The sequence below is a fragment of the Dermacentor albipictus genome, chromosome 3 (genome assembly GCF_038994185.2).
Source record: "Dermacentor albipictus isolate Rhodes 1998 colony chromosome 3, USDA_Dalb.pri_finalv2, whole genome shotgun sequence".
In the NCBI taxonomy this organism is placed as follows: domain Eukaryota; kingdom Metazoa; phylum Arthropoda; class Arachnida; order Ixodida; family Ixodidae; genus Dermacentor; species Dermacentor albipictus.
Genome location: NC_091823.1, coordinates 8,362,416 through 8,390,238, shown reverse-complemented (window position 1 = coordinate 8,390,238; position 27,823 = coordinate 8,362,416). Strand labels below are relative to the sequence as shown.

The window sequence follows — 27,823 nt, the reverse complement described above, 5'->3', positions numbered from 1 at the left end:
ACCTGACCAGTCGTGATGCAACTGAATGGTACTGGAATGGCCTATAAACTTCCTAGAACAATATGAATCATGGTTTAAGAAATAATGGAGAATGTTATGCAATAAAAGCTACCAGTGCTACCAGGTAAATTTGTATCTTAGTTATCAGTAAACTTTTCATCACATCTGTTTCATTCAACTCAACTTCAATTCACTACCTCAGGGTAGCTGTCTAACTTAAATGTAGCAAAGAACATTGAAGAAACCCTGCATTGGTTCTAACAAGCTAACTTTTACTTAGGCACACGCAGGAACGTTACTCACAGGAGAAATTCTAATCCTAAATTTGGGCAAGTACAACCGTATTAAGTTCATTTTGGTGCGAGTGAGGACCAGCATCTGCCTGCATCCCTCCTGTTTTATTATCTGCACTTGCTGTTGGTAAACATATGCCCTGCACATTCATAAACGGGAAATTAACATTTGGAAGTTATTTATTTTTGAGCTGCTCTTCAGTAATAGAATCTAACTGTATGGCTGGCTTAAAGCGTAGAGACCCCCTGTTATCCTGCGCTTCACAACTCTTTGAATGCCTACAGAACAAAACTCAAAAGATGAATGGCTGTTGATGTGCTAGCATGAATGGCTTGGAATTCAATCTTGCACATGCATGCATTCACAAACATACAGGAGTGGAACAATGGCAATGAGCAAAAAAAAGGGGGGGGGGGAGAGGGACGATGGAGGCAGATGTATTGCCTGAAAGTTATTGGGGCTCCGCCATGCTCATTTTTAAGAAGAGTTGCTTGTTGAGGTTCAATTAAGTACAAGTACACTTTTCCAGTGGAGGCCTATAACATGTAGACAAGTTGTTGGTAACACGGAAAGCTGTCGCTGCAGGTTACTGCAAAAAGATGAACATGTGACTTGCTTAATACTATATGGATAGGCATTTTTTAATTGAACCAAGAAAAGGCATAGACTCCAAAAGATTAATAAGCTTTCTTGTCAATGTAGTAACCACTAAAAAACGGGAAGAAACTTTCATGTGCATACCTGTTTTCAGTGTTTTATGGCTTGTCTATGACTGTGATAATACCAATAACTTTGCAGCTTTTGTTTTGCATCGTACTTGAGACAAGATTGATTTAAAATGAATACAAATGTAAGGAAGCCTTTTGTAGTATGTTTCCATTCCTCTTTTGACAAATGTCTTGATTTCTGCTGTGTGGTTCTTGCCAAGTGCGCCTCGTAAGTTGTCGCAATTACATTAAGTAACTAGTTTCAAGTGTGTATTCCCATTTACTCAGCGCATGTTGACGTATCCCCAGTGCGGCATAGTATCTCAATTCCTTTGAAAACAAAGGAACACTGGAATGATAAAATGATGGAAATGTCTTTAACGGCAACAGAAAGCTTCCGAAGAATTTCTCTTAATGAAAAGACCCAACTGCCAGTTTGTGGTGTTTCTGAATGAACATATCACTGGTATATGTAATGAAGAAGGCAACACCTGTAGTAATCAGGCAGATTTCGATATTTTCTTGCCAAATTTTAGTATTGCCTGGCTTACACGATAGTATTCTTAATTCAACATTGGCTAATCTGAATACGAATAATGTTACTTCAAATGCACACCGACAATACTATAAAGAATGAGCAATTAGAAAAGCACAACAATTGGATACTTTGTATCCTTGCTTTGCTGAGAACGATGTCAGTCTGACAGAGGCAATGTATGGTTCCAAATTGTAGTTTCTGGTTCCTTTAATAGGGAAGAGCTGCACTAAACCTACGTGCAATCATGATGGCTTGCTTTTATTTATGCCTTAGAATTCGGAGTGCCAGAGTGGAAAATAGTATGTGTGAAGTGTGGGATGCCGGTCACGTGGTGTTTATATATATGTGTGTGTGTGTGTGTGTGTGTGTGTGTGTGTGTGTGTGTATGCACATATATATATATATATATATATATATATATATATATATATATATATATATATATCTTTCAGTAGAAATATACTGGGAAATGACTGTGCTAGTAAGTAGCCATGGTTTTTACCAGAAAACCTGAGATGGTCGGGCAATACATCTGGGGTACCTAATTGGTGTGAAATAGTAATAATAATAGTGGGCGTGGCTTATAAGCTGCACACATCCTGGAAAAAAGAAAAAGCCATAGCCGAACTTGGGAAAGGGGTGAACATGAAGTTTATAAATCGTCAACAACGCAGCTCTGCATTCAGTATTTTTATGACTGAACCAGCGCAACAATCTCATTGAATTTCTCCTCTTTAAGAGCTTTAATCTGCGGTAGCTATATAGAATAGTGGCATAAAATATCCTAAAATACTTCAGTGACGTAATTGAGGAATCAACTCCTGCTGATAAATGATTATAAGAACTGAACTGACTAACCTTAGGAGGAAGAAACCCGTAATGCTATCACTCAAGCTCAGACGTATTATTGTTAACATCACAAGGTACTGTTATGAAGAAAGAAAGTCTGTGTCATCAACATGGAGATACAGTTGAACACCTTGACTAATCCTGACTGAGCAGGGGCAGAAAAAAATCTTGAACAAGAGCAGAGAAAGAACTAATCCGTGTGTCATGCCAGCCTGTAATCTGTTCCTGTGTGTTCAAGGAGTAACCCGATGCTGGAAACAAAAGAATTTTCTTCAGGAACAGAATGCGTGAAGCCAGCATACAATATAGGCTGTAGTCCAGAAGAGCACAGCTTGCTAATCTAGAAATCTATATTTGACCCTGTTATAAGCCTTACCCTATGAAAGTCCTGCTAGTTAATTGAGAATTTCCTAATGAACATGCATTGGCCACATTGAATATTCAGAGTGTAACCCTGTCTGTTGATAGAAGAGTACTGAGGTGAACGTCAATCACTCTGCGAAACATTAACAGGTTAGATGTAAGTGAAGTTGGACTAATTTTATCAGGGACATAGCAGAGCCTGATCTTTAAGTGTAAGCGCAATTCTTCAAGTTTCCAAGAGGTTAAAGTGCAAGTAGTATATATATATTATAGGGAGCAGTTAGTAACAATGTTCAAAACTTATGGAAGCCATCAAACAAGAGTTTGATATGGAATATGCACCCTGCAGAAGGTGTGATATAAAGGCGCTTTCGTCATCCTTATTGCCGTTTAAAATTCCCACTGTCCTGTGCCTTGGGTGTTAATGTAAAAGGAATGGTCAATACTACCAAGATTTCTGAAAACTTAACAAGCGGCAGAGCGTGCAGTAAACGAATAAAGGCGGAGAAATCGAACTGATAGAGGGTGCAGCTGAGTTACTCGCTCTGTGTATGCGCAAGGTGTGAAAAGGAGCGAAAGTGGGATATGATGACTTCCCATTGGGCAGGATGCCATGCTTGCCATTGGAGAACCACAACTCAACTGAGAACTCTGAGCCGCTTGGCAAACGAGCAGTGAAGCTTATCAGGTCACTGTTTTCCCCTATGCATGCTTCGCACGTTTTCAGTGCAAACATAAATCTTCTGCGTGATGTCAAGGCTTCGAGTTTATGGGACTTTTGATATTTAAGAGGCATTGTAGTGCAGTCACTAGAGTGCTAGGAATGACTAAAGGCTTGGATAAGGCAAGGCGGTGACATTTGGTTACGTTTCTCAAATAACACACTAAAGAAAGATGAGGCTGTCTCCCCTTGATTATGGCCATAGCTTTTTCAAATTTTGTCAGAAAGTGTCATATCTTTATACAGCGTTTGCCCATAAAGTAATGAGACTGCCTGCCGCGCGGCGCTGCAGTCGCCAGTAATGCCCCCCCTGAGGTGGGATTTGTGGTGGGGGTTCTAAGCTAAGTAATGCACCAGGTGGCAGTCACGTCCAAACTCTTATGCAGTGAGGATCTGAAGTCGCTCAAAAGCTGTTTCAAGTTTTTTTTCACGGCAGAAAACGTCAAAAATGGATCGTTCACTGGAGCAGGGGTGCGCAATTAAATTTGCTGTCACCTGGGCAAAACCGCTTCTGAGATGCTTGCCTTGGTTAAGGAGGTTAAGGACGTCCTGTCAAGGACCCAGGTTTTCTGGTGGTTCAGCGAATTCAAAAACGGACGGGAGACCATGGAAGACAGAGTGGTTTGGACGAAAATGTGGCCAAAGTAAGGAATCTGGACTCCGACTGTTGTTTGAGTATCAGATTAATCGCCGAAGACTTCAACATGTGCAAAACAATGGCTCACAATATTATTTCTGAAAATTTAAACATGCCGAAGGTTTGTTCCAAATTGGTGCAAAAAGTGTTGAGTGATGTACAAGAACGACGAGTTGACATTTCCCGTGAGTTGTTAGTGCAGTTAGAAAGTGAACGGGGCTTTCCATACGGCATAATAACAGGTGACAAATCATGGGTGCTCTAGTACGACCCCGATACCAAGCGTCAAAGTTCAGAGTGGCACACCACCAAAGTTCAGAGTGGCACACCACAAACTCCCTGCGCCCCAAGAAAGCAAGAATGCCGATATCCAAAATAAAAACAATGTTCATAGTCTTTTTTTGACAATGTGGGGTGGTCAACAAAGAATTTGTACCTCTGGGATAAAGCATCAATGCAGTGTTCTACAAAGAAGTCCGAGCGCCTTCACAGTGCTGTCAAACAGAAATGACTGGAGATTACCGATTGCTGGAAGCTCAACCACGACAACACTCCAGCCCACACCACCTTCGTTTTGACCACCTACCTGGCCCAGATAGGGGTTGCAACCTTGCTGCAGCCATCGTACAGCCTCGCTGTGAGCGCGGCAGACTTTCCTGTTCCGAAAGCTAAAGAGAAGCCAGAAAGGTCACCATTTCGACGATGTTCCCGCCATCGAACGAGCTCTCACAGAGCCTCTGAAGGAGGTTACGGCAGCCGACTTCCAGGGAGCCTTTCCGGCGTGGGAATTGTGTTGGCAGCGGTGTATCGATGCCCAAGGAGACTATGTTGAAGAATTTTAATAATATGTATCAATTGGATTAATAAATTCTTTTTACCAGAGCCAATTTCATTACCTTACGGACAAACCCTATAGAGGGATAATTACTTGTACATCTTTGGAGCGAGCATTATAATTGCCAGCATGGTAGAAAACAAAGAATAAACAAGCTAAAATGAGTATAAGTGTTGAACACGGGGATAATGGTTACTTCGGCGTGTCCTCATCCTCGCGTGGGTCGTCTGGATGGGCATGACTCAGACACATTCATGCACACATACATGCAAAATAATGCTCACTTCGTTGTGAAATTTCATATGAAGGTGAATATTTGTGAGGAAACCTAACACACATTAAGGAGGAACTCGTTCCATAAATAACTCTGACCCAGAGGTACGAGTGATTGATTGGGATCACAATATCAATACAGCTGATATGACTATTCTTGTTGAAGTGTGTGAGAAAAGTTCCCTAACATTGCTCTCACGTACCGTGGCTGTCTCTCATCCCTCTGCAGGTGCACATTACAGTGGCGTTAAGACACCTACCATATTGCTACACTGTGCTGTATGCAGTATATCTTGGCGCAAGTCTTGATTTTATTCCCTTTTCTTTTCTTTTTTGGTGATGCATTTTAACTGCAGTGTACAAAGCAGTCTATCGGTTAGAAAAAGAAAGTAACACGTTACTTTACGCACATCAAGCGAACTGTTCACTACTCCAAGAGACAAACGCATGAAAAAATCTTTCACTGGCTGCCATCCCAAAAGGGTCACTCTGCCACCATGTGCTGTGCAAGGGGACAAGCCCCTCCACAGATAGCAAAGTCAGTTTCCCCATCATCTAGAATGGGAGCTAACGGACAATTTGCGTCTCAATTTTGAATGTATGTCAGCGCAAAACAAAAAAAAGTCAAAACCCGCGTTATTCTTCCAGCTGATATTAATGCACGTGTGCGCGTAATTTGTACAAAAATTAGCTAAAAATAAATAAACCAGAAAAAGTTCTGACACTTATACTGATGTCGTATGTACACTTCTGTTCATGATTGGGGCTGATCCGGATCGAGCTTGATCAGGATCAGGTGTTGCCACGCGGTCATTTGTGATTGCGATCCTGCAAGATCCGGATGCAGGCGATCATGATCGGGCCCCTTGATCGCGATCGAAGGCTGACATCTGCACCCTCTAGCGCAGTATTCTGAAAATGCTAAAAACAAGAAGTGAAAACGAATAAAAAAATGTTTTAAAATCTTTTACCAGCAACAATAAGCTGTAAAAGTGAAATACTGTCCAAACTTAATCATATTTTGCAAATCAGAATTTTTAGCTAACAGGTTATGCAGCCTTGAGAGCTGCTGACGATCAGCAGACGATAAATTGACCCGGATCATTAGACCATGTAGCAGCGACCATTGTTGATTGCAATAAAAAAACCCAATCCGGATTGGCCCTGATCGCGATCAGAAGTGTACGTGTGACACCGGTATTAGATTTTGCTTGGAATCAAGAGCAACACCTAAGAACAGAGGAATCAAGAGGCTAACGCGAGATTGCCAGGTCCCATGCACACAAATGAACAAATCAACCAAACTACTAGTACAGTGTGAAAAACCAAAAGAAACAGACAACACAATGTTGCACAGTTGCAATCTTTTGGTTTGTTATATCAACTAGTAGTTTCATTGATTTGTTCGTTTGTGCAAATGGAATCTGGCAATTTTGTTATTTCTCTGTTTTTTGTTTTTGCCTTTGATGCCAAGTGAAATCAAAGTGCCACATAATTTTTTCTTGTTTAAAACTTTTCATGCATATCTGTATAAATAGTGCTCAAAGTTCTTTAAAGATCAGTTGGAAGAGCAGCATGTGTGTCTTGTCGCTTTCTTTTTCGCACTGATGTACATTCGAAATGCCGTACCAACACGCCCAAACTACTGGCAGCATATACAGTAACTCTACAAACTACCACCTTGTTGCGCCGCAAGTGAGATTTGTTGAGTGCCAGTAACCTAGAAGAGAGGAGGTTGCCTTCCATACTTCTGTCGGAATGACTGTCACAGCAGATGCCCGGCACGCAACCCAATGTGACCATTTTTACGACTTGCCTTTCGATACCCCATATGGCACACAAACACAACAGCCCCTGCCCAGATGGGCTGAGAAATGAAATTCTGTGAAGCACATTGTGTGGGACTCTACGAGTGGCTCCCTGTCACACCCTCATGTACACACGACGATGGTGCACCTGGGCACATATAGTGCTGCTGCTCTGAGTAGCACTGGCAGCGTCGCAGTTGTGTTCCTGGACCGGCCGTGCATCGCAGGCGTCTGTGGCATTGCGCGTTGAGCCGTGGTGCTGATATTGAGGCTCTGGCTTTCACCTACATGAGCGCTCGTGCTTGTGCACTTTCGGTCAAAGAGCATCCTGTGAGAATTTTCTGTTGTCTTGGTGAACTACACATCTTTTGCTACGCTTAATTTATCCCATCTGTCAGACGTCCACCGACTCGGCCTCTTCCAGGCGCTTGAGGAAGAGCTCGCGCTGAGTCTGGAAGCTGTCCTTATCAGCCGACGGTGCCGGTTCACGAGTCACGGGTGTCGTCGACGCTGACGACTCGGCGACACCTTCGTCATTGTTGGCTTCCTCCAGTACGGCAAGTTCGAGTGGGGGGACTTCGCGCCTGTACTGAGACGGCGAATTTTGGCAGGACGATACACCCTGGTTGAGTATCGCGATGAATGCGGGACTGCGACAGCTGGCGTACGTCGCATCGTCGTCAGACGACAAAGTCCGGTACTCGTCTGACGACAATGTTCGGTACTCGTCTGTGGTCGTCGTGTTTGCAGTTGTCATCATGCTGCCACCGCTGCATGGCGCCAGTTCAACTGACTGGTAGATAGACTCTTCTCTGCTACCTCTGCGTTCTCCATGGTTGAAGCTTGTCTGTGAACGTGACCGGTGCGGCAATGTGGGAAAAGAGCCGGCGTGAGGAACGGTGGGTGTTTGCAGGTCGCTGCCGCCCTGGCCGTTGATTGTCTCGTCGTTGGATGCGGCTGCGATGATCGGCAGGCTGCCTCTGGACTGCTGGAGGCCATCGTTGGACCTGCGTGCAGTACGCAGACGCTCCATGAATTCCCCCAGTGGCAAAGCATTCCGACGGACTCTCCTTACAGGAAACCTGCTTATACGGTAAAATGCACCCACATTACGATGGACGGGCCTTCAAAACATCTATCATGGTTATTGACGTGAATGGACAAAAACACCTCGGCGCTATGATGGACTATGGTGGGCATTGTTCGGGCATGGCACGGTGTCACAGCTGTGAGAACAACAAGAAGAACTGCGAGGGCAAAGCAGTGTGCAGAATTTGATTGCCGATAACTATTTCATATAAAGCACGTTAAACATACTTTTGTTGGAAAACATATATCAATAGGAGATGCTCGAACACCACACAAGTTCCACACGTTTCATAAAATAGGCTGTAGGTCTTCTTTAAGTGTTAACTAATGCGGAATGTTACGTACCATGCAGTTTATGAAAATATGACGACCACGTGGTGTATCTTATTTATGCAGTCACTTCACACATAACCTTGAGGCTGCATGAAATAGCGCCAGATGGCAGGACGCACTTGTAAGTTCCAGTGGTCAGTTGGTACAAATTCAACCATGAATGAATGCGAAAGCATTGCGGTCACTGTGTGATGCCCATGCCTTTTCAGTCGGCTTAATTTAATTTCGCTGTAATTAACACCGAGGGTCGTGGATTTGACTCCCACCAAAGGTCGAGGGTTCGACTCCCACCAAAGATAGTGGGTTCGAGTGCCGTAATGAACTCAATCTTAAACCTGCTTAATTAACTTTGTCTTAATTAACTCCACTTTAATTGATGTCATCAATTGCCTCAATTGGTTCACTTGGACCATTTGGACTTCTTGGACCATAGTTGGTGACCACAACGCCGGATTTTCCGCCCAATTAGCCACACATTAACTGCTTTCGCATTAAAACATGCAGTATTGCAGGAATTGCATCACACGCCATCAAAGTTGCAAGGGCTCCTCTATATACTTGCATGACTTATTTGCATATTTGCCGTTGTGCGCTGCGGTTCAGCACAGCTGTCCTTCCACGATTACTTAGTCTATACTGGCATCGTTAGCTGATCAGAGCGACATTTGTGATTTGCTGCCTGAATTTCTCACTTAACAGGTTTTCCAAAAGCACGTTTTCAAAAAGGCCGTATAGAGAAAGAGAAGACAAATAAATGAATAAGTAGTGGGCCGAAACTTCTCCAGTTATACGCTTTCTCTTAGCTTTTCCTTCGTAAGTTGATGCGTCGTTGCTTCCGTCGGTGCCTGTAATCCAACGCGCAAGTGCTTTAGCGCATACACCATTACTCTTGGCGGCACGCTCAGTTATGCCACATAATATTGAGCGATTCCCATAGCGCACTATGTCTGTATTGCCTTGCACCAAGGTACACCGACCTTACAGATCCGCAACGGTACTACAATACGGCACTACTTTTCTGCACTTCTACCGCCGGCACTGCTTTGCGAGTTTTCGCTCTCTCAGTACAGTTAAGCGGTCGGCCGACATGCGTATCGCGCGATGTACTCGGCATTGGGAAGTTGCAGCACCTGCAACCCGGCGCATCCTGGAAAGAGTGTCGTGGAGGGAGCAGCAGGTCCTCGGCCCGCAGCTGCAGCATCCGGGTCCCCTCATCGAGCCGCCAGTGCAAGTCGTGCACGCGGGCCGGAGAGCGCACCGGAAATTGTGCGCCGAGGCGCGAGATGACCGCGACACCAGCCTCGCTGTTCTCCAGGGACGCTCGCTTGCGCTTGAACCTCTCCAGCAGCGACGACAATGGGCTCTCGGACTGCGCTCGAGTCACACTGCTCTGTACACACTGCTCTGTACACACTTGGACCTTACACACTTTATACATGGCACACAGGGCGCAACCAGCTGCTGCGGTTCTTTCTGCAGACGGAAGGAGAGCTTTTGGTCGTAACAGCCTACAACTGTTATCTTAACGTACACTTTCCATAACTGTTTAAAGACGGGAGCGGTGCTCATGGTCGGTCCCGTTCGCGAGATGTCTCACCACTCGGCACCGGATTGGTTGATGTCTCCGAGCAACATTGCCGAGCCTTATGCACTTTGCGTGCATAAGGCTCGGCACTGTGCGAGGAACGCTTTCGCCCGTGGACAACGGTGCGGCCAATACCGCGCGCGTCACGCGAAATGTCGCGAAAACGATTGTATCCTCGAAAGTGATAAACCGAGAACACGACCCCAGAATTAATGGCGGATTATATATGCAGCGTTGGCGGTTACACCGTTGTTCCTCCAATGTTTATGGCGGAGACTGCGATTCATAAGTTTTGGAGCAGCCGTCCCACCTTCCCATCAACTTATCTGTGTTTCAAGAAAAAAAAAAGAAACTATTCCTCTTTCTTCAATATCAAAATACCTGAAGCTTGTTATATTCAATATACTGCTATGACGATGTCTGATACGACGGAATATACCTAAAATCTCGTTAGTCGTGCTCTATTCCGGTATTTCGTGAACTTAAACTGCGCTAGGGATGAAACACCGAGTTGGATCGTTCCCCACCTGCGGCCAGTCGTTTTTTCTTCCGCTTTCATTGCCATTAATTTATCATTTCTTTATTTCAATTACTAAGTAAAAGTAATTTCCCCTGTGTTTTCCTTGGTGTCTTTGTTGCCTTCTCATGATATGATTAATAAAAATCGGACCCCTCGGTTAACTCCCTTTCTTCTCGTTCTCCCCTATTTCGGCAGTTCTTGTATTTCTATGGTGAAGCTAAAGACCATGCACAGATTCCAATCCCTAACAGCGCTATCGAATTATTTTTCTTGCGAGCTGCTCAACGTTCCACAGAGCATCGCTTGCTATTCCCGGTTTACTCTGCGGGGAGGAACTCGGCTGCTTGCCGGACACCACCGTGGCATCGGATCGTGCTTCATGGGAAATGACTCTGGGCGATGTAGTTTATTCCTAATTACCTAGAAAAGTTCTTACACCAACCAAGCTGAGCAACAGCTGCTGTTATGAGGTTAATTTATTGTAAGGTTCATAACAGCGCAGCACAATATATATGGACAAAAGGACGCTAAAAACGACGACACGGCGCCTTGCGATGAATCCTAACCAACTGGCCCAACTTGCCTTGCCGTCTTGACCTTATGAGGTTAGCTGTTAAACGCAAAAGTTGGTGCACGCAATAAAATTAACACAGAAAACTCGTGTGCTGTTCTTCGCACGGTACACCAACGCACAGCAGTGACATTTTGCCGGGCGCTGCGGACTTTTATGCCTTTTTTGTCTTGCGGCATCGTGCGCACAGCTTACTTGTTAGCTTGACAGATGACAATACGTGGTAAATATTATGTGGCGTTGTTTGTAATAAGCGGAAACTCGCTGTTCGCGACTTGAGAGATGCCGTGTTTTTGCACCTTTGTACTGTCAAATCACGCCGCATGTCGTGCACTTTTCAGCGAGCCTGTCCTCATCTCCAAGCCCCACCTCGTGTCCCACAGCAGTGCACGCGTTGCCTTCATGAAACTTCCAGGTGCCGACATTATAACGCTCGTCCTCGCCGGCGGCTGACGCTATCGAATGTGCAGATCCTCATATGTCTGGTGGGGACGCTCGAGTGTGTCGCATCCCCTGACGTTCCTCTTCTTCGCACGACTCGCAACTCCTGACGATCGGCTTTCCCGCGTGACACACACGCGAGGGTGGAAGCCGGTATTCTACCGAAGCTGTTTCACGTGCCGCTGAGGACGTTTGATCGTTCTACATTGTGTACAAACAGTGCGGCCGTCGGCAACAGCAATACTGAGCGATTGCCGCGCGATTGATTAAGGTTCTACACGGCAAGTTGTAAAGCACCTCCAGTAAGCGTTCTACCGCACGAAAAAAAAAAATGAAAAGAAGTTTGGTAAAAGCAGTATAATTGCTAAAGCGAACTAAATTCTGCGAGGCAATGACACTGTCTCCAGGGGCTCTCAGCAATTATGTCCTGGTGACGCTGCTAGCGTCCGTGCAAGCGACATTTTCCCCCTGCCTTCTCCCATATCGGAGCCGAAGGCCCATACGTCACAGCACCGTAGTACCGTAGAGCAAAACTTTCAAAATGCTCCGCCGAACACCCACCTTGACAGAGTTGTTTTCAGATGACGCTTCAGCGGAGAGTGGCTCTCCCAGTAGCCTCTTCAGCCGCGCTATCTCGGCATCCAGCTATGGGATAATTGTAAGAGTTATCTGCAAGTTTCCAAGAAATTTAAGCTAAATGAAATCATGAAGGCGTTCAATGTAGCGCAATCAGCACATGGACATGCAGGGACAGCATGTCACACACTCTGTGTTCATGTATGCTAGTAGCGCTACATTGAACACCTCCGTGAACTGGTACACACCAAGACCAAATCGCAACACTCAATGGAAGCCACACGCGCGAGAAAATTTTGTGTAGAACATTGAACGGCCGACCCACGACCTTCAAGCAATATGGCCCACAAAGGGGTTGCAGGGCAGCTCTTGTGAAGAGATAAAAGCCATAAGGGAAAGGCAGGCAAGCCTTAACGGTACCGCCGTCATATAAGAAACGCAGTTATGCACCCCCTCCCAATTTTTTTTTTTTTTCTGGTGGGAAAATTAGCCGCAAAGAAAAATGAAACGACTCTGGCTTGTATTCAACTCATCACGTTAGTGCACTGCATTCGCGTTCGATATCATTTATCAGGTCATTCAGGCTTTGTTTTTAGCATTAATTTAGCCACTTACAATTACAGCTTTACGCAAGTGATTCTGAAAGAGAGGTACGGGTACCTTAGTATTAATATTCTAGGTGTTGGTTTGGTTGACTGTGACTACGTCAAATGGCGCAGCTTTGCACTTTCGACCTGCGGATTTGTGTAATACTGCTCAGTCGCATATCTTACTAATGTCGTCAGGAATAAAGAATATGCTAGGTTGGCTGGAAGTTTGCACATTTAGGGTCTGAATAATTTAGCGATTCCGTTCCATTTTTACATCTTTCCGCGCTTCGTAAGCAGCAGCGCGTTATCACCATGATCGGCAGGTCGCGAGCGGCAGACGATGCGGAAAGCTTTCAGTCTAGCGAAAAGAATTTTACGTTATACCTGTTCAGATTGCAGACGGTGAGCGCTTTTCTTTTTGTTCTCTCTTCGCGGTGATGTGAGTCTACATGCGTTAGTACTGGTAGCATAAAGTGATCGTGTGCAAGGAAAGCTTCGCTCGAATAAAATTCTCGAGAGTTTTAGCACGAAAGCACTTGAATCGATGCCAAATTAGTGCAAGCGTCAACGTACTTCCTATATTGGACTTGCATAAGTGTTCAGCTAAAGAACAACCAGCATAAGAAAATGCTATAATATTCAGCGAAGAAAATAAGCCATACATGCAGTGATTAACAACGGAACGACGGTGTTTTTTGCCTGACACTATTTTTAGTGGGTATTGTTCCTCTTGTGATGTATTACGGAAGCCGTCTGCCTATAGTCCCTGTCTGTATTTACTAAAATATTCACTTGTGCTTCCTGCACGCCTTGACTCATGCGTTGGCAGTGAACCCAACCGCCGCGGTCATTCTGCTGCTGAGCACGAGGTAGTGGGTCCGATTCGCGGCCGCAAGAGGCGGAAGGCTACAACGCTCGTGTGCCGTGGTTCGCGCGCACGTTAAAGAAATACACTTGGGAAGATACGTAATCCGAACCTTTCCACTACGGCGCACATCCTAACCCGCAGTGCAGTTTCGCGACGTTAAACCCCACAGTGTAACTTGTTATTGCGACAGCGATTATATGGACACTCCAGGCGCATTTCTGCCGTCAACGTGAGGTTCCGTATAAAATCCAAGGGCGATAAAATCGTCGCCGCGCGTCGTATGCTGTATAGGCGAGTGAAAGCGTGAGAGGGTGAGTCGATCCGTTCTAGGTAGTTGGGATCGTCAACTTAGTATGACAGAAAGCAAAAGTAAACTTAAATGGGAAGACTTGAAAGATCGTAGACGAAACCGCAGGTTGAAATTTTCCCATAATATCTACCATTCTAAAACTGGAATCGATAAGGAGAAGTACATCCTAGAGCCGTCCTATATATCCCAAAGGAGGGACCACAATCTCAAAGTAAATGAATTTTCCTTTAAAGGTGACGTCTTGCGTTATTCATATTTTGTTAGATGTATGAGAGAGTGGAATGACCTTTCGCCTATGATTGCATCCATTGTGTCGAATGATGATTTTTACCACGCTTTGTGTAATTAGTTTCTTAATTGGTCTCAAATATGATGCCTATTTTTATGTATCCCCCTGCTGTAATGCCTGCAAAGGCGAAGCAGGTATCAAATAAATAAAGAAAAAATAAAATTCAAAATTCAATTGTGGGGTTTTACGTGCCAAAACCACTTTCTGATTATGAGGCACGCCGTAGTGCAGGACTCCGGAAATTTCGACCACCTGGGGTTCTAACGTGCGCCTAAACCTATAGGCACACGGTTGTTTTCGCCCCCATCGAAATACGGCCACCGTGTCCGGGATTCGATCCCGCGACCTCGTACTCAGCAGCCCAACACCATAGCCACTGAGCAACCACGGCGGGTGAGAAAAAAATAAAGGTGGCGAACGCGGATCGCATGCGCAAGCGAGGAAGGCGAGGGCGGCAGCGCGCCCTCTCCTGTCGCACGGGGGCCGAGGGAGGGGGAGGGGGCGTTCTGCTCCAGCTGTTGCTAAAGTCCCTCATGGCGCTACCTTGGAAATTATAGAGGGGCCTTAGCTGTTGCATACGGCGCGGCCGTGCGGGCGCCCTATCTTGAAAGCGATCTGCGACGTTTGTAGAGTGCGCGTAGTGTTTGTAGCTACGTATGCGCTGTGCTTTCGACGTTTCGTTCGCGTTGATGCGAGAGATGCACGAGGGTCAATTCACTTGCTGTTGCCGCGATTCCTCGCTCCAGCGTTTTGACAGCGAGTTTCCGCGGTCATCGAGCGAGATATGTTCATGGTTAGATGCGCGCGCGTGATAGCGTGCCTGTTATTTTTGTTAGTAAGCGAATGCTTACAAGTTTATACGGCCGATAAAACTACTATCCTTGCTTCGTATAGATCTCTACTAATTTGCTATCGAAATCAGTGTTTCGCCTTTCGGGCGTAACTGCGGCTTTTCTTTTTTAATGACAAAGGCACGAAATCATGTCGCCTTGGACCTCTAAGGTCTGCCTCTACATCTCAGTCACAGCTATTCCTTAACCACATTGCCACTCTTCACGACAGTCGAATTAATAAGGTCGGAAGGGCTTTTTCCTCGCCGACACTCGTATTTTTACTGACCTTCGTAACCGCGTATATTCTGCGCGTTCCTTTGTGCCGTGGCGGCTGTGGGGCTCAACGCGCAGATCACCGTCAAACAAATCGAGCGGACATACCTGCGCGATTTCGCGCGCGTACGCGCGGCTCTGGACCTCGGTGCGGTAGTAGAGCTCACGGCGCTCGTCGATGGCGAATCGTCGGGTATTGAACTCGACCCGCACGCCCGAAGACGCCACCACGGCGTCCGCATCGGCATTGTTCATGATGGCGTGGATCTGCGCATACAATATTGTTAGGCTCAAAGCTTCGCTCACAATAACCGTCGTGTAGTCAATGCACAAACCTTTGACATTTGTTTCGCATAAAGCGCCATGATGCACGGGTTAAGGGACAGATGCTGTCTGTAATGAAAAGCTGGCGATGTTTGTCTGGCTTGCCATGCTATATACTCCAGCAGTTGGGTGCAATATACTACACGCACGCACGCAGTCCTTGGTAAAGGCCTTGAACAAAACGAGAACAAGGTGAAAGCAGGAGCCACCGTTTCGACAATTGGTCTTGTATTTTTCAAGGCAACATATTCTCTCCTCGGCACAGTATATATAGGTGCGGTTCTTCTAAAGGGGGGAGAATGCAAGGGCTTGTGGGCGAGGCAATGACTGAGAGTGTGTTAGCGGAAAGGGTGTAGAATTGATAGGAAAGGTGTGCTACTGAACGTCGGTGATGGAATGTGAGGTAGCGCCGTGTGTAAGCCGGTTGACATGTCACTGTAGGTTCCACTTTTCGTGGAAGGGGCTTGGACGACCGGAGGGGGGGGGGGGGGGGGGTGCGGGATTATCTGCTCCGCTGGAGGTCAATTGCCTATAGTATGAAATTTAGCATAGCGATCGAATAGATTCTAAAGCTCCCTTTGAAACGGTATAATGCCTATTGGTTGCAATGTCTTGAACTTATGGATGAGGTATGAGTCTTAGTATTTCCTGTCTCGCATAGAACGGAAATTTGACTGCTTAGTAAGTAGAGTTTAGGTTCATCAAAGTTATGACCTGGTTGGTTGAAATGCTCGGCGACGGATTTTGGAAGATGTTCCAAAAGGACTTCTGCTTGGGCAAGTTGGTGCTTAGATTTCCTAGGTATACTTTGTGGCGCAAAATACATTTCTGGAAAAGGGACAGAAGAAAGGGACCCTTTTCCAGAAATGTATTTCTTCTGTCCCTTTTCCAGAAATGTATTTTGCGCCACAAAGTATACCTAGGATTTTGGAAGTTTTTTAGCTGTGTCCGCGCGATCTCCATTTAACCTGACCTTCGTTGATTGTCTCGTTTCACCGATATATTGTTTCTTACAGAAAGAACATCCAAGCATATAAATTACATCGGAACTAGCGCAAGTAAAGCTAGTTTTCACTTCGTGTGTATAGCTAATTGCGGTGCTTTTAATTTTACCGTCACTTTGAAGATGCTTGCAGGTTTCACACCTGGGGCGAGAACATGTCTTTATTACGGGGGAGTGATGTTGGCTGACTTTCGCATGCATTAACATGTCTTTGAAATTTCTGTTTCGGTGATAGGTAACCCTGGGTACATCCGGGAACGCCTTTCTCAGACTTCGCTTGTATGCACAGGAATGTTGGGAAGTGGAGGCATGTTTGATAGAGCCAGCGCCACCGGGGTCAGGACACATTCTAGATGCGTCTGCTGCCCGGTGTTCCGTCTGTCGCGACGGGATTTAGACTGTTAAAACGGCGTGTACGATGATTTTATTGCTTTATTTTGTAAGGCTGTTATCAAACCGGAAGCGCTCGCACCTAAATGTATAGTTATATCGAACGCCAATGGTGACGATATTGGTTCTATAAATTTGTAAGTACGAGAAGGTTTGTGTCGCTCATTGTGCGCCGTTTTCAGTAGTACATGCTTGCTTTCTTCATTTACTTTTTTTGTGGCACGTCAGCAAACATAAATGCAACATGTATTACTATCTTCATATGGGGACTCAATTCGTCCTCCCTCTGAGCTCTCCCATAAAAAAGAAAGCTTTATTTGACATCAGCGACTAGTTTTCGACCATGTCACTGAACTTTACAGGCGCAAGATGTGTGTGTGCGTTGCGCTCTGAAGCAGTTTAGCAAGGTTTATTACCAACCAGCTGGCCAGCTACGTACAAGTTCATTGTGGTCCCAATTTAACGCACTAGTTCAATCGCAAACGCGTCTCTTCTGGACACAGTGTAGGAAACCGTGGGTACAACATGTGTCCGTAGGAGCGAGCGGTCGTTTCTAGGCGCCAGCATGGCGAGGCGGTGTCGGATGAAGCGTGCGCGTGCAAGGAAAAAGGCGCTCGCCTTGGGCAGAAAGAGCAGGCACAGCGTGGTGGTCGTGGAGACGAATATGAGCGTGCCGACGAGCGCGTAGGTGAGCGTGTAGCGCTCCGTCGAGATGACGTTGGCGAGCGCCACCACGAGGGCCGAGGTGATGACGGCGTTGTAGACGCTCATGCCGATGTACTGCGAATCGTTGAGCGCCGGTATCTGGACGTTGCGTGTCTCCCAGGCCATGTAGCAGCCGACGACGAGCAGCAGGCCCTTGTAGATGTACAGGGCACCCAGCCACTTGGCCATGTGCTCCGAGTGACATTGCTCGCGCTGCGGCAGGTACACCACGTCCCGCTCCAACTTGGAGATCTGCGCCGACGGGACAAAGGCGCACAGAGCAACTCGCTTGAGGTCGTACGAGTGTACGACGCAGCCATGGAGAGATACAACACTGAAGCGGGCCACCTGTCTGCGCAGCGTGGGTTTCTAAATTACGGCGGTGAAGCTACGTACAGTATCCGCGAATCAAAATAACCTTTTGGGTGAGTTGGTAGGGCTTGCCGTATACATTATATCGATTGGCGTGAAGGAGGTGTACTGAACAGAAGACGCAATTGTTTGTGTGATTTTCTCGTGTATGTCTTAATTGGGACCGTTCGAGAGTGTGCTGCGCATAACACTGCGTACCGTGCACATAAGGTGCCCTTCCAACAGAAAAATCAGTGAGCACGTCACCTATATATTCCGCTTCGCTATATATTCAGCCACCCCTATTTTTCTCTTCATGTTTGAACAGATTAAAACGATCGCAGTTTCACCCGCATAGTGAATAATTGATTATTACTATAGAAAAGTATTAGACAACAACACGAAGCAAGGGTCGTAGTTTCATCGGTCGTATAAATTTTGTAACCCCCCCCCCCCCTTATGTAACACCTCAAAAGGGGTCTTTAAGGAAAATAAAGTGATGTGATAAATTGCAATGAACATTTGCTTATAATTCTTTTACCAAGCATGATGTCACGTGTGCACGGACAGACATGAGCAGATCTCGCTTGGTGACAGCGAGTACTCACTATGCCAACCCCCCACCACTTCTGGCGAGCGCTTACCTTCCCGCTCCCCCCTTCCGCACACGAGGAGACGACGGGCATCCGCCCCACTCCCCTCACTGCGCGCGCAAGACGCCGCCGCACCAAGCCGCCACTCTCTCGGCCCTCCTTCGCACCTACAGCGTGGCCGAGATCTTATCATGCTTGCACTTTATACAGAACATCATGACAACGCTGACGCCGACGGCGGAAATGCTCCTGAAGTGTCCGTATAATATTGCTATCGCAAAAAATTGCATCGGTCATGCCGCAAAAAAAAAAAAAGAAAAGCAACTCGGCCTGTTCAGGTAAATATCTGAGAAGGAGGTCACCCTTGTGCGACAAATCTCAATGACGAGGTAGCTAATTATTATATTCGCGAATCGACATTTCCAATTGTTTACTTTAGGCTGCATGTTGAAATTGCCAAATTGACCGAGAAGTTAAGTGGTGTATGCTTAGAAGAAATCCTCAGTAAACGAGGCGCGGCCGTATCTTTATCGTATAGGCGAAACTTCTGCGTTCTTGCAATTGAATTTGTTCTTTCGTTGTTTATGCCTCTCTCAGCGCGGCACCTCTTCCAACCTAGTTGTGTTTTTCCCCTCTTCTTGTGTATTCCTTTCCAGTAACATACTTTGCAGCGCGACGCGTGGCCATATTTTAGAGCGCAAAAGCGCCCATTCCTGCGTTGAGCGTCGGCGTAACCGAGCGAATGAGCAGAGAGAAGGATGAAAGCTCCTCTACTGAGTTGAGTGTGTCTGCATCACAGTACGTGAAAAAAGAAAGCCGTATCGCGCGCGCTCGTCCTTTCGCTCCGCTCGCGCTTGGCGAGGAAAATTTGATTCGCGCGCGCGCGCTCCTGCTTTCTTCTGCGGCGCTTGGACATCAGAGTGAAAGTAGCCTGTCTTGCGCGTGCTCGTTCGCCCACGCTTGAACGCCGTAGTGCGTGAAGTGGTGTCCAGCGATGTACACACTTAGATGTGGTTTCAAGAAGATAGCCGACAGTGATGCTTTCTTTCGCAGTGCGAACATAAAAAAGGGACACCTGTTGGTGGCTCATGTGCACTGTGTTGAGCAGATTGTTCAAGAGAACACCGTCTTCGTCAAGGCGAAGTGTGTGTCACAGGTGAACGACAACATCGTTTACGACGTGGAATTTGAGGTAACTATTTCACCTTTTTTGCATGGTCAATTGAGCAAACGTTCAGCTTTGTAGGGTGACCGGAACCATTCTGTGCGCTTAGTGTATGTGTCAAGATAGACGGTCAGGGTAAATGTATGTGTAAAGACGGTCAAGGTAAATGACATTGACCTAAAGGTCCAAACCTGAGGGCTTTTACTGTAAAGATCTCCAACATCAAGGCCTTTAGCATAAATGCATTCACTCTAGAGGCCTTTGAGGCTAGCACCAGTTAGTAAACAAGTATATGTGGCTTGTAGGCCACAATGAGACACAAATGCTTTCGCATTCACAGCACGCAAGTAGTCTTAACTGTACTCTAATTTGTTTACAGCTTGCATGGTCATGCCCCTTAAAGCGCCAGCTTAAGATTCGCCATGGCAAGTGTACTTGCAAGGCTGGTATCCAGGGGCACTGCAAGCACGCTGCTGCTGTGTGCTTTTTCATCAACTCTCACGAAGAGAAGTCCTGCACAAGCCAGCCTCAACAATGGGGCAAACCAAGCAGCAAGAAAATGAGGCTATCAGAGGACGTGGTGGACTTATTCCCTAGTGAGTTTGCTGTGGCAGCCCTTTTCAAAAAGTTTCTCATTTTCCCATAACCACATTTGTGTAGTGTTGGTCACAGGTTTTTGCCGAATAGACAACTTTTATATGGTTACTCCTCTCAATAGATTAGCGCATTCAGCCCACGTTATGTTCTGAACACTTAATTTGTAAACACACAGTGTGACGTCATTTCATCTTCGCATTCTTAAACAGGTCAGAAATCCAGTTACCTCGACGTGAAGCCTGCCTCACGCACTATACTGCTCGAGCATCCAGAGATCACATGCTCACTGCAAGAAGTGCTAGCGCTCACGACGCAACACGCAGACAAATTGATCTGCAAAGACGTCCTAGATGATCTTGTTGAGAGGGCTTCCAAAGCTGTTGAAAGAGAGCTCCTGGAAGACCTGTTGGCTCCAATGTTGACCAGGCCTGTATACCATCACCTGGAAATTATAGATAAGAGCACGCAACCAAAGGACTTCTTGTCTGAACTGAGCTCCGACCAGAAAGAAAAATACAAGCAGAAGATACTTTTCCACGGGAGTGTTGCTGACCTGCCTATTCTTACTCAGGGCCAGGCGAACTGTGCACGGTATTGTGGATTCTAACAGAGAACTTGCACACAGCATGAATATCAGACAGTCAACATTGCAATTTTTTCCTTTATCTAGATGGCATGTGGAGCGCAGGCTGAGGATTAGTGGGTCTAAAGCCCACACAGTTGTCACAAAAAATGCGACGCCGGACTTCAGAAGGCTGCCCAGCAACTATCAAAGGCCACCACCTACGCAAGTGCTGCAATGTGTTACGGTTGGTTTCCTGAATGCATGAGAACCTGGTAAAATGAACATGATGTTAGAGTATTGCAGTCTATTGCGAGTCTTGATTTTTTCCATTAGAGAAGCCGATTTACAGACCAAATAATTAGTACTTGAAGTGACTCTCATGCGTTACTGTTTAACAGGCATCAAGACAGAAGGTGCAGCTCGACAGAGCTTAGAACAGAAACTTAAAGCACGCATTGTCCAGGTATGTAGCTGCTTCGTTTTGCTATACATGCATTTCACTCTTATTAAGCAATGTGTTCATTGTGATTTTTGGAGAGGTGCTTATAGCCATCTTCCGCTTTCCAGACAGGATTGGTGGTTCTGCCGCAGCAGCCTTGGCTTTGCTGTAGCCCTGATGGCCTTGTCAAACTTGGGGGCAAAACAGTTCTCATCGAGATAAAGTGCACTTTCAAGTTCAAGGACAGTCCATTTATTAACTATGAAGAAAGGATATGCCATCTCCCCTATCTCACATTCACCGATGACACAATCACACTCAAGAAAACACATCAGTACTACACACAGGTGCAAGTGTCGTTGTATGTACTCAATTTACAGAGAGCACTCCTGTATGTTTATTCACCGAATCAGTCAGTGATAGTAAGCGTGACTCGAGATGAGCTTTTCCTTTGGGAGGTTATCCCAAAGCTGGAACATTTTTATTTCAAGTTCTTTATTCCAGCATTGTTTTAGCTTCCTATTCTGATTTTTGTTTCCATGTTTATAATTTTTCGATAAAGTATGTTGATATCCTGCTTCTGTGATCACTTGAATCAATGTTAAATAATGTTTAAGTCAGTATATTACCTGTGTGCGCGGGAATGGGTATAAATTGGTGTGTTAGAAGTTTGCAAAGTAATCGGCCATGGCTGTGTTGTTTATCGCAATAAAATATATTCCTACCTTGTGCAACAGGCCTTCATCCGCCTTTGCTCCTTGGTTTCGGTAGCTGTAGGCTTCCGTCATACCATAACGAGCGCCTCTTTCCATTCTTGTCTGCTAAAAACTGATATGGCTATCACTGAAGACTGGCCACAAATCTCTAATTGCAGCCAGGTTTCTGTGATCATTAAGGCGATACTTATCACAAATTAGTTAACTGGCTAACAAGTTGCCTTTATTCACCTATTCTCTAATAGTTGATGACGTTAGTACAATTATTATGCCCCAAAACAGTCTTCATACTTCAAAAAGCCTATTTTTGAAAATTAGTGTTCCCTAAAACACCCAGTATAGCCATGTTTGTGATGGGAGCATCATGCAGTTTTAGCGCAGCCCACTTTGTGACTTAGCTGAAAGTCCGTGCAGGTCCCAAATGGGCTACTCGTATATGCAAGTCAAACAGAGCATTTATTTTTTAATTTTTTTAATTTCATAATACCCCTAAAGGCCCCCGAAGGGGTATTACATAGGGGGTACAGATACATGAAAAAGATGTGAGCTTTGCGCGTTACGGAAAAAAAAAAACAACTGAAGTACACAAAAGTTATACAAAATTTTTACAAAAGAAAACACAAAAGTTATACAAAAAGTACGATATTTAGCAAAATACACAAGTAAAACAATATACGAAATACATTAGGCAAGTGAAACTCAGAAAATACAAAACTGTCTGAGAAAATAAATTAAGGGAATAAAATAGGTACAATGTAAAAGAAGTAAACCGGGGTGTTGCTCGAAAATGCGTCAGTTGTCACGTTAACAAATTAATAAGACATGAATCGACTTGTACAATGTGCACGCAGAATGGCAAGACAAATGATCAAAACAATATATACACTGAACAACGTATGAAGAAACGGTACATAATGGATATTTACACGTAACTATTGCGTAATACAGTAAAAGCTCGTTAATTCGAACCTCAAGGGGAAGCCGCTTCAGTTCGAATTAACGAAAGTTCGAACTAACGAAAGTGAAGGAGGGCAACAGTACACTGCGATTCGGAAGCAGTAGGGCATGTCAGAAATTTGGCGTGTCAGAAAGTGGCACACGCCATCTTCAAGTTGAAGCTCTGGGTCCGACTGTGCCACACCACCGATGTCCACCGAAACGAACGTTAGCCGAGGCTTAACACCATCACAATGAATCGCGACGGCCGATACCACCTAAGCTGAAAACAGAGGTGCACAACCGATGAAGACTGCCGAGACAAAGACGCTGAACATGTGAAGGTGGCGAAGGCCCCGATTCGTTGGCTCTTGATTGCAAGCGCAGCTGCGACATACTTGATTCGCTGTGTTTTGGAGCTTGCCGTGCCATCTCCGCACATTAGCAGCTGTACAAGATTTACAAAGACTCCGAGATTCGCAACGGGCAAGAAGTCTCGGAGGTTACGTAGAACGGAGAAGCGGCAGCCGCCGCTGCCTTCTGGCTGACCCCGCGTCGGTTAGATTTTTTTCCGATTTTGCCTTCTCTCGCCGTTCTCTCCGTTTCGGAGGCAATACAGCCTTGTGTGTAGGCAGTAGGCGCGTTTCTCTGGCCGTGTGCCAGGCGAGCGTAGTTCGAATTATCCGTGAGGGAACCTTCTCGCGTTCGAATTAACGGACTTTTTTATACATAGACTTCTGTGGAGCTTGGCCGGACCAAATCGTACAGTTCGAATTATCCATAAATTCGAATTATTGAAGTTCGAATTAACGAGCTTTCACTGTAGTTCCTGAAAGGATGCGAAATCGGTTTGACTGGCAATGTGTGATGGCAGGTTATTCCATGCAACAAGCTTCATGCACAGTTTAATTTGCTGAATCACAGCACAATCTCTAGAAGGTAGCCATCGAGGGAGCTGAGGCTAACTGTTTCATTTCTTTATAATAGGCGGCTGCATGTTGACAAGGGCAGCACAAACAGAAAGCACTTTGCTCATGTGGGGGACCAAGCTTAGAGGTAGTCTGTTGGATAATATCTTGTAAATTTTTAACCTCTGAATGACGCGCTCAACGTGAATGCGTACAGCTGCAATTTTGTATGTACTGTCCATGGCCTCTTCAGACATCTGACCCCCAGAATTAAATGGGGGCATGAGTGGAACTCCACCTTTTCCTTCTACGTTTGTCCTAATGCTAGGAAACCCTTTGTCACTTAGGACGAGATCACCAGGTTTGATGAGCTCTAGGAATCCAGAGTCTTGCGTGATGAAGGAGTCAGTATGCCGCCCGCCATACACCTTAGACACAAAGGTTATCATTCCATTGGGGATGATGCCTACAAGAAACTTTACGGTGTAGCCTGCCTTGTAGTTGGAATATAAAACATGCTGGCAATCTGGTTTTGACGGCATTTCTGTACGGATTTCACTGCAGTCTATGATGAAAGTGCAGTTAGGGTAGTTTACTTTAAATGCAGGTGGCATGGACAGCTTGATGACTTCTCTTGGTGGCACGTAGACCCATTCCTGCAGCACCACACTCAAGATCTCGAGTATTTTCTTGAAGATGTTTGATGCAGTTGTCGCACTCACTCCGAATATAACTGCCAAGGCGCTGTATGCCAAGGCGAAGTTTAGCTAGGAACAAACATAACTTATCCTCCTGTGTGACATCTGTGCTCTTGTACCTAGAGGTAGGTAGCAGGTTCAACAACAGGCTGAATACTGGGAGTGTCACACCACACATATCTTGTAGTGCTTCTTCATTTCCTTGCAGTGAATTAAAGCCATGAAAACTACAGCTTCTTCGCCAACTTCCATCCGTCCCAGTGACCTATAGAGAAGTAGAGTGAACATCAACATTACATACTGATAAAACTGCAGCAACTTTAAGAAGATAATTTTTTTCCTGGAAGTTCAACCATTAAGCAGAGAAAAATGGTTGTTCCTATATAAATAACAACCAAAGACGTAGAAACAAAACAGATAATGAAAAGTTCAGTGAAGGTTCAACCTTGTCAGTCTGCTCGGTGTGAGTAACTTGAGTAGATGCTTCATCACAATTCGTCATTGAGAGAAAGATAGTAAGCTTCCCAGTGGCTGAAGACTCTGTTTGGCATGCCTGAAATAGCAAAAAGAAAAACTGTTTGCAAAGTATGTTTTTGGTATGCTCCAAAGTGTTGTGAGGAAAAGACCAGATAGAGTGTAATCATAATGACGACTTGCTGGAGTATAAAAACATTTACATCGCAACATCTAGAATTATACTGGGTGCTTACTACATCAGCCTTTGTTACTATTGAAAGGCCTCCTGCAGTCGGAGACTTCAGATCATCCGTGTCACTTTTTAGCATCCCATCATCTTCAAATTTGTCACTGCAGTCCATTTGGTGCTCATGTTCCTCTTCGGTCCTGTCTGCACTGACTGAAACTTCAAGTGTAGGTGCTGTTGGCACTGCCTCTGTGGTGGTTTGTGGCAACCGTCTCTTTTTTATACTATCTAGCCTACAGCTGCCTGAATCAAGCGCCGCTGGCACCTGCATTGAAAAATAAAGACAAAAATGAAATATAACAGCTCTGTTGGGGAAGTAGCAGGCACATATCTGCCATGCACTGGTGTCTAGTGCAATGCATAACCACTTCTGTCAATGTGCATACACCATAGACTTACACATTTACACACACGTTTACCAAAAGTAACTGCAAATTCTATTCTCGGTTTGATTGGCAATATTACCTTTGCGTCCTTTCCCGGTCGGGCGCTTTCTTCTTGTACACAGGTGGAAAAATAGTTGGAATGTACGAGGGATGCTCACTCATATTACTTATGCAGTTGCCCACAAAATGATTGCTGCAAACTCGTGCCGCGTCAGTAGGCATCCATGGAGTTCCATCAGGGCTGCACCAGGAATAAACAAACACTGTTGAAGTCAAGCATACAACATTCAATGTCAAGTAGCATATCCGTTCGAAGCATGCATTTCTCCCACAAATGGATTAAAATTACACCTCTGGGTGCTATTGGCGAATAATTTCCTTTATTTTATGAGTAATACATACATATATCTGAAACACTGCTGCAGAAAAAATGTAAAGGGGTGAACTCTATTTTAGCTCCTTAGGTTCCCTAGTAGTAGCACAGCTAAACGCTTGAAGGCGAAATATTGATAAGAAATAATTTTAAATATTATTGCTGTTATTATCGATTAATATTTTTGCTCGATACAATGACGAAATGCTACTGGAAGGAAATGAGCACGCAAGTGGTACGGTTCGTGCGCGTACTCCGGGACAGGCCCTAGGACAAAGACATTTTTACGCTACTAATCGCACCATCCTGTCGATGTGTCCCTGCGGAACGCTTGAATTTGCTGACGACTCTTTTCGTGCGGCGCCTAACTGCCTACGACACTGATGGAAACCAAGAGGGGGACAAAGGCAGCCACCGACAGCCGCGGAGACGAAAACAGTGGCCAGCGGCTACGGTGAAGGAGGGGCGGCGGGCACACCGAACGCCAAGAAACCGAGGCTTTCAATGAGGGAGACCACGAAGGTGAAGTGCCGCAGCGAGCGGGCGAGACGGTCGGACAGAACAAAGCAGAAAACGAAATCTACGCCACCATCTGAGAGCACGGTGCCTAGCCATCGCTCGAGAGGGTCTCCACCAATGCATCGCATGGCAGCACAGCGAAAACGACCAGCCGAAGGCGTGGGCAGAGCAGGCTCAAGGTAGCCCCCAGCGTTACCGCGGTACCACCAGCTTATCATCGCGCGCGTGCCACACCACGCTGATACAGCCAGAGCAATGTCGAGCCCAACATCAGCAATCCCGCACGCCACATCGAGCCAGATGGCCTAAATAAACATATCTAAAATAAACACTCAACACTGCTTCAATCGCCTCATGCTTAGCGTGGACCCAAGTCCATTTTATGTAACCGCGGTTTACCACACAATCACACGCACTGAACAGCTGAAGCGGTAACCTGCGTGTCTCATACACGTCAGCACAATGCGCTTGTTACTGCCAAAAACCTGTCAAATAACAACTTCATGACGAGAGGTTGGTTACTAAATATTGCCTACTGAATTACAATGTAAGCTCATGTCTGCCGGCTTACACTCGTCGGTACCCTCGGCAGAATCGTCACACGTTAAAAAGCAGTACATATGAACACCTGACAAGTTTAGACAATGAAATAAAACTCACTTGACTCTGCGGACGGCAGTAATCCAGGCTTGCCGCCTCTTTTGTTCGTACCATTTTCCCGGGAACCGGTGGAACTTCACGGGTGGTTCTCTGCCTTGGGTGTTGATGGAACTGTTGTGGCAGCCGACAACACAACAGTACACTTCCCCACTTTTCGACCGCCGCGAAACCGTTCCAGCCATACTTCAGAATGAGCCACAACTCCTCCTTGTACGCCTGCGAGGCACCGCCGCGAGCACTCGCAAAAAGATTGAGCGCGAGCAGTACGCGCGGCCGCCGAAACGTTGCTTGGTGACTGCATAGAATAAAGAACAACTTTAGAGAAGGGAAACTGTACCTTTGGCAGTGGTTCGAAAATAAGCAGCGGCAGCGCATGGAACTAACTTTCGGGGACGCCAGATGACGTTGCTCAATCCGGAAGCGGAAGTGCAAACTTTTTTTTTTTAGCGCAAAATTCAATATGGCCGTTTTTTGCCGGTCGCGTACGCT

General features: G+C 45.7%; 1 protein-coding gene and 1 pseudogene across 12 annotated transcripts in view; both read right to left on the bottom strand.

Annotated features, from left to right (window-relative positions):
- Window positions 1-2,009: 2,009 nt before the first annotated feature.
- The window catches only part of GABA-B-R3 (gamma-aminobutyric acid type B receptor subunit 3), a 694,297-nt gene continuing 668,483 nt past the window's right edge, over window positions 2,010-27,823 (bottom strand). For all 12 annotated transcript variants that reach the window (XM_070535013.1, XM_070535017.1, XM_070535019.1 and 9 more), the window contains 5 exons: window positions 17,639-17,977; window positions 15,412-15,570; window positions 12,126-12,209; window positions 9,578-9,816; window positions 2,010-8,032 (listed from right to left, as the gene is read on the bottom strand). In XM_070535013.1, the coding sequence (XP_070391114.1) occupies window positions 7,420-8,032; window positions 9,578-9,816; window positions 12,126-12,209; window positions 15,412-15,570; window positions 17,639-17,977 (1,434 nt within the window). In that variant the 3' untranslated portion in view covers window positions 2,010-7,419. The remainder of the gene's footprint in view (window positions 8,033-9,577; window positions 9,817-12,125; window positions 12,210-15,411; window positions 15,571-17,638; window positions 17,978-27,823) is intronic.
- On the bottom strand, window positions 22,600-26,021 carry LOC135896002 (uncharacterized; annotated as a pseudogene).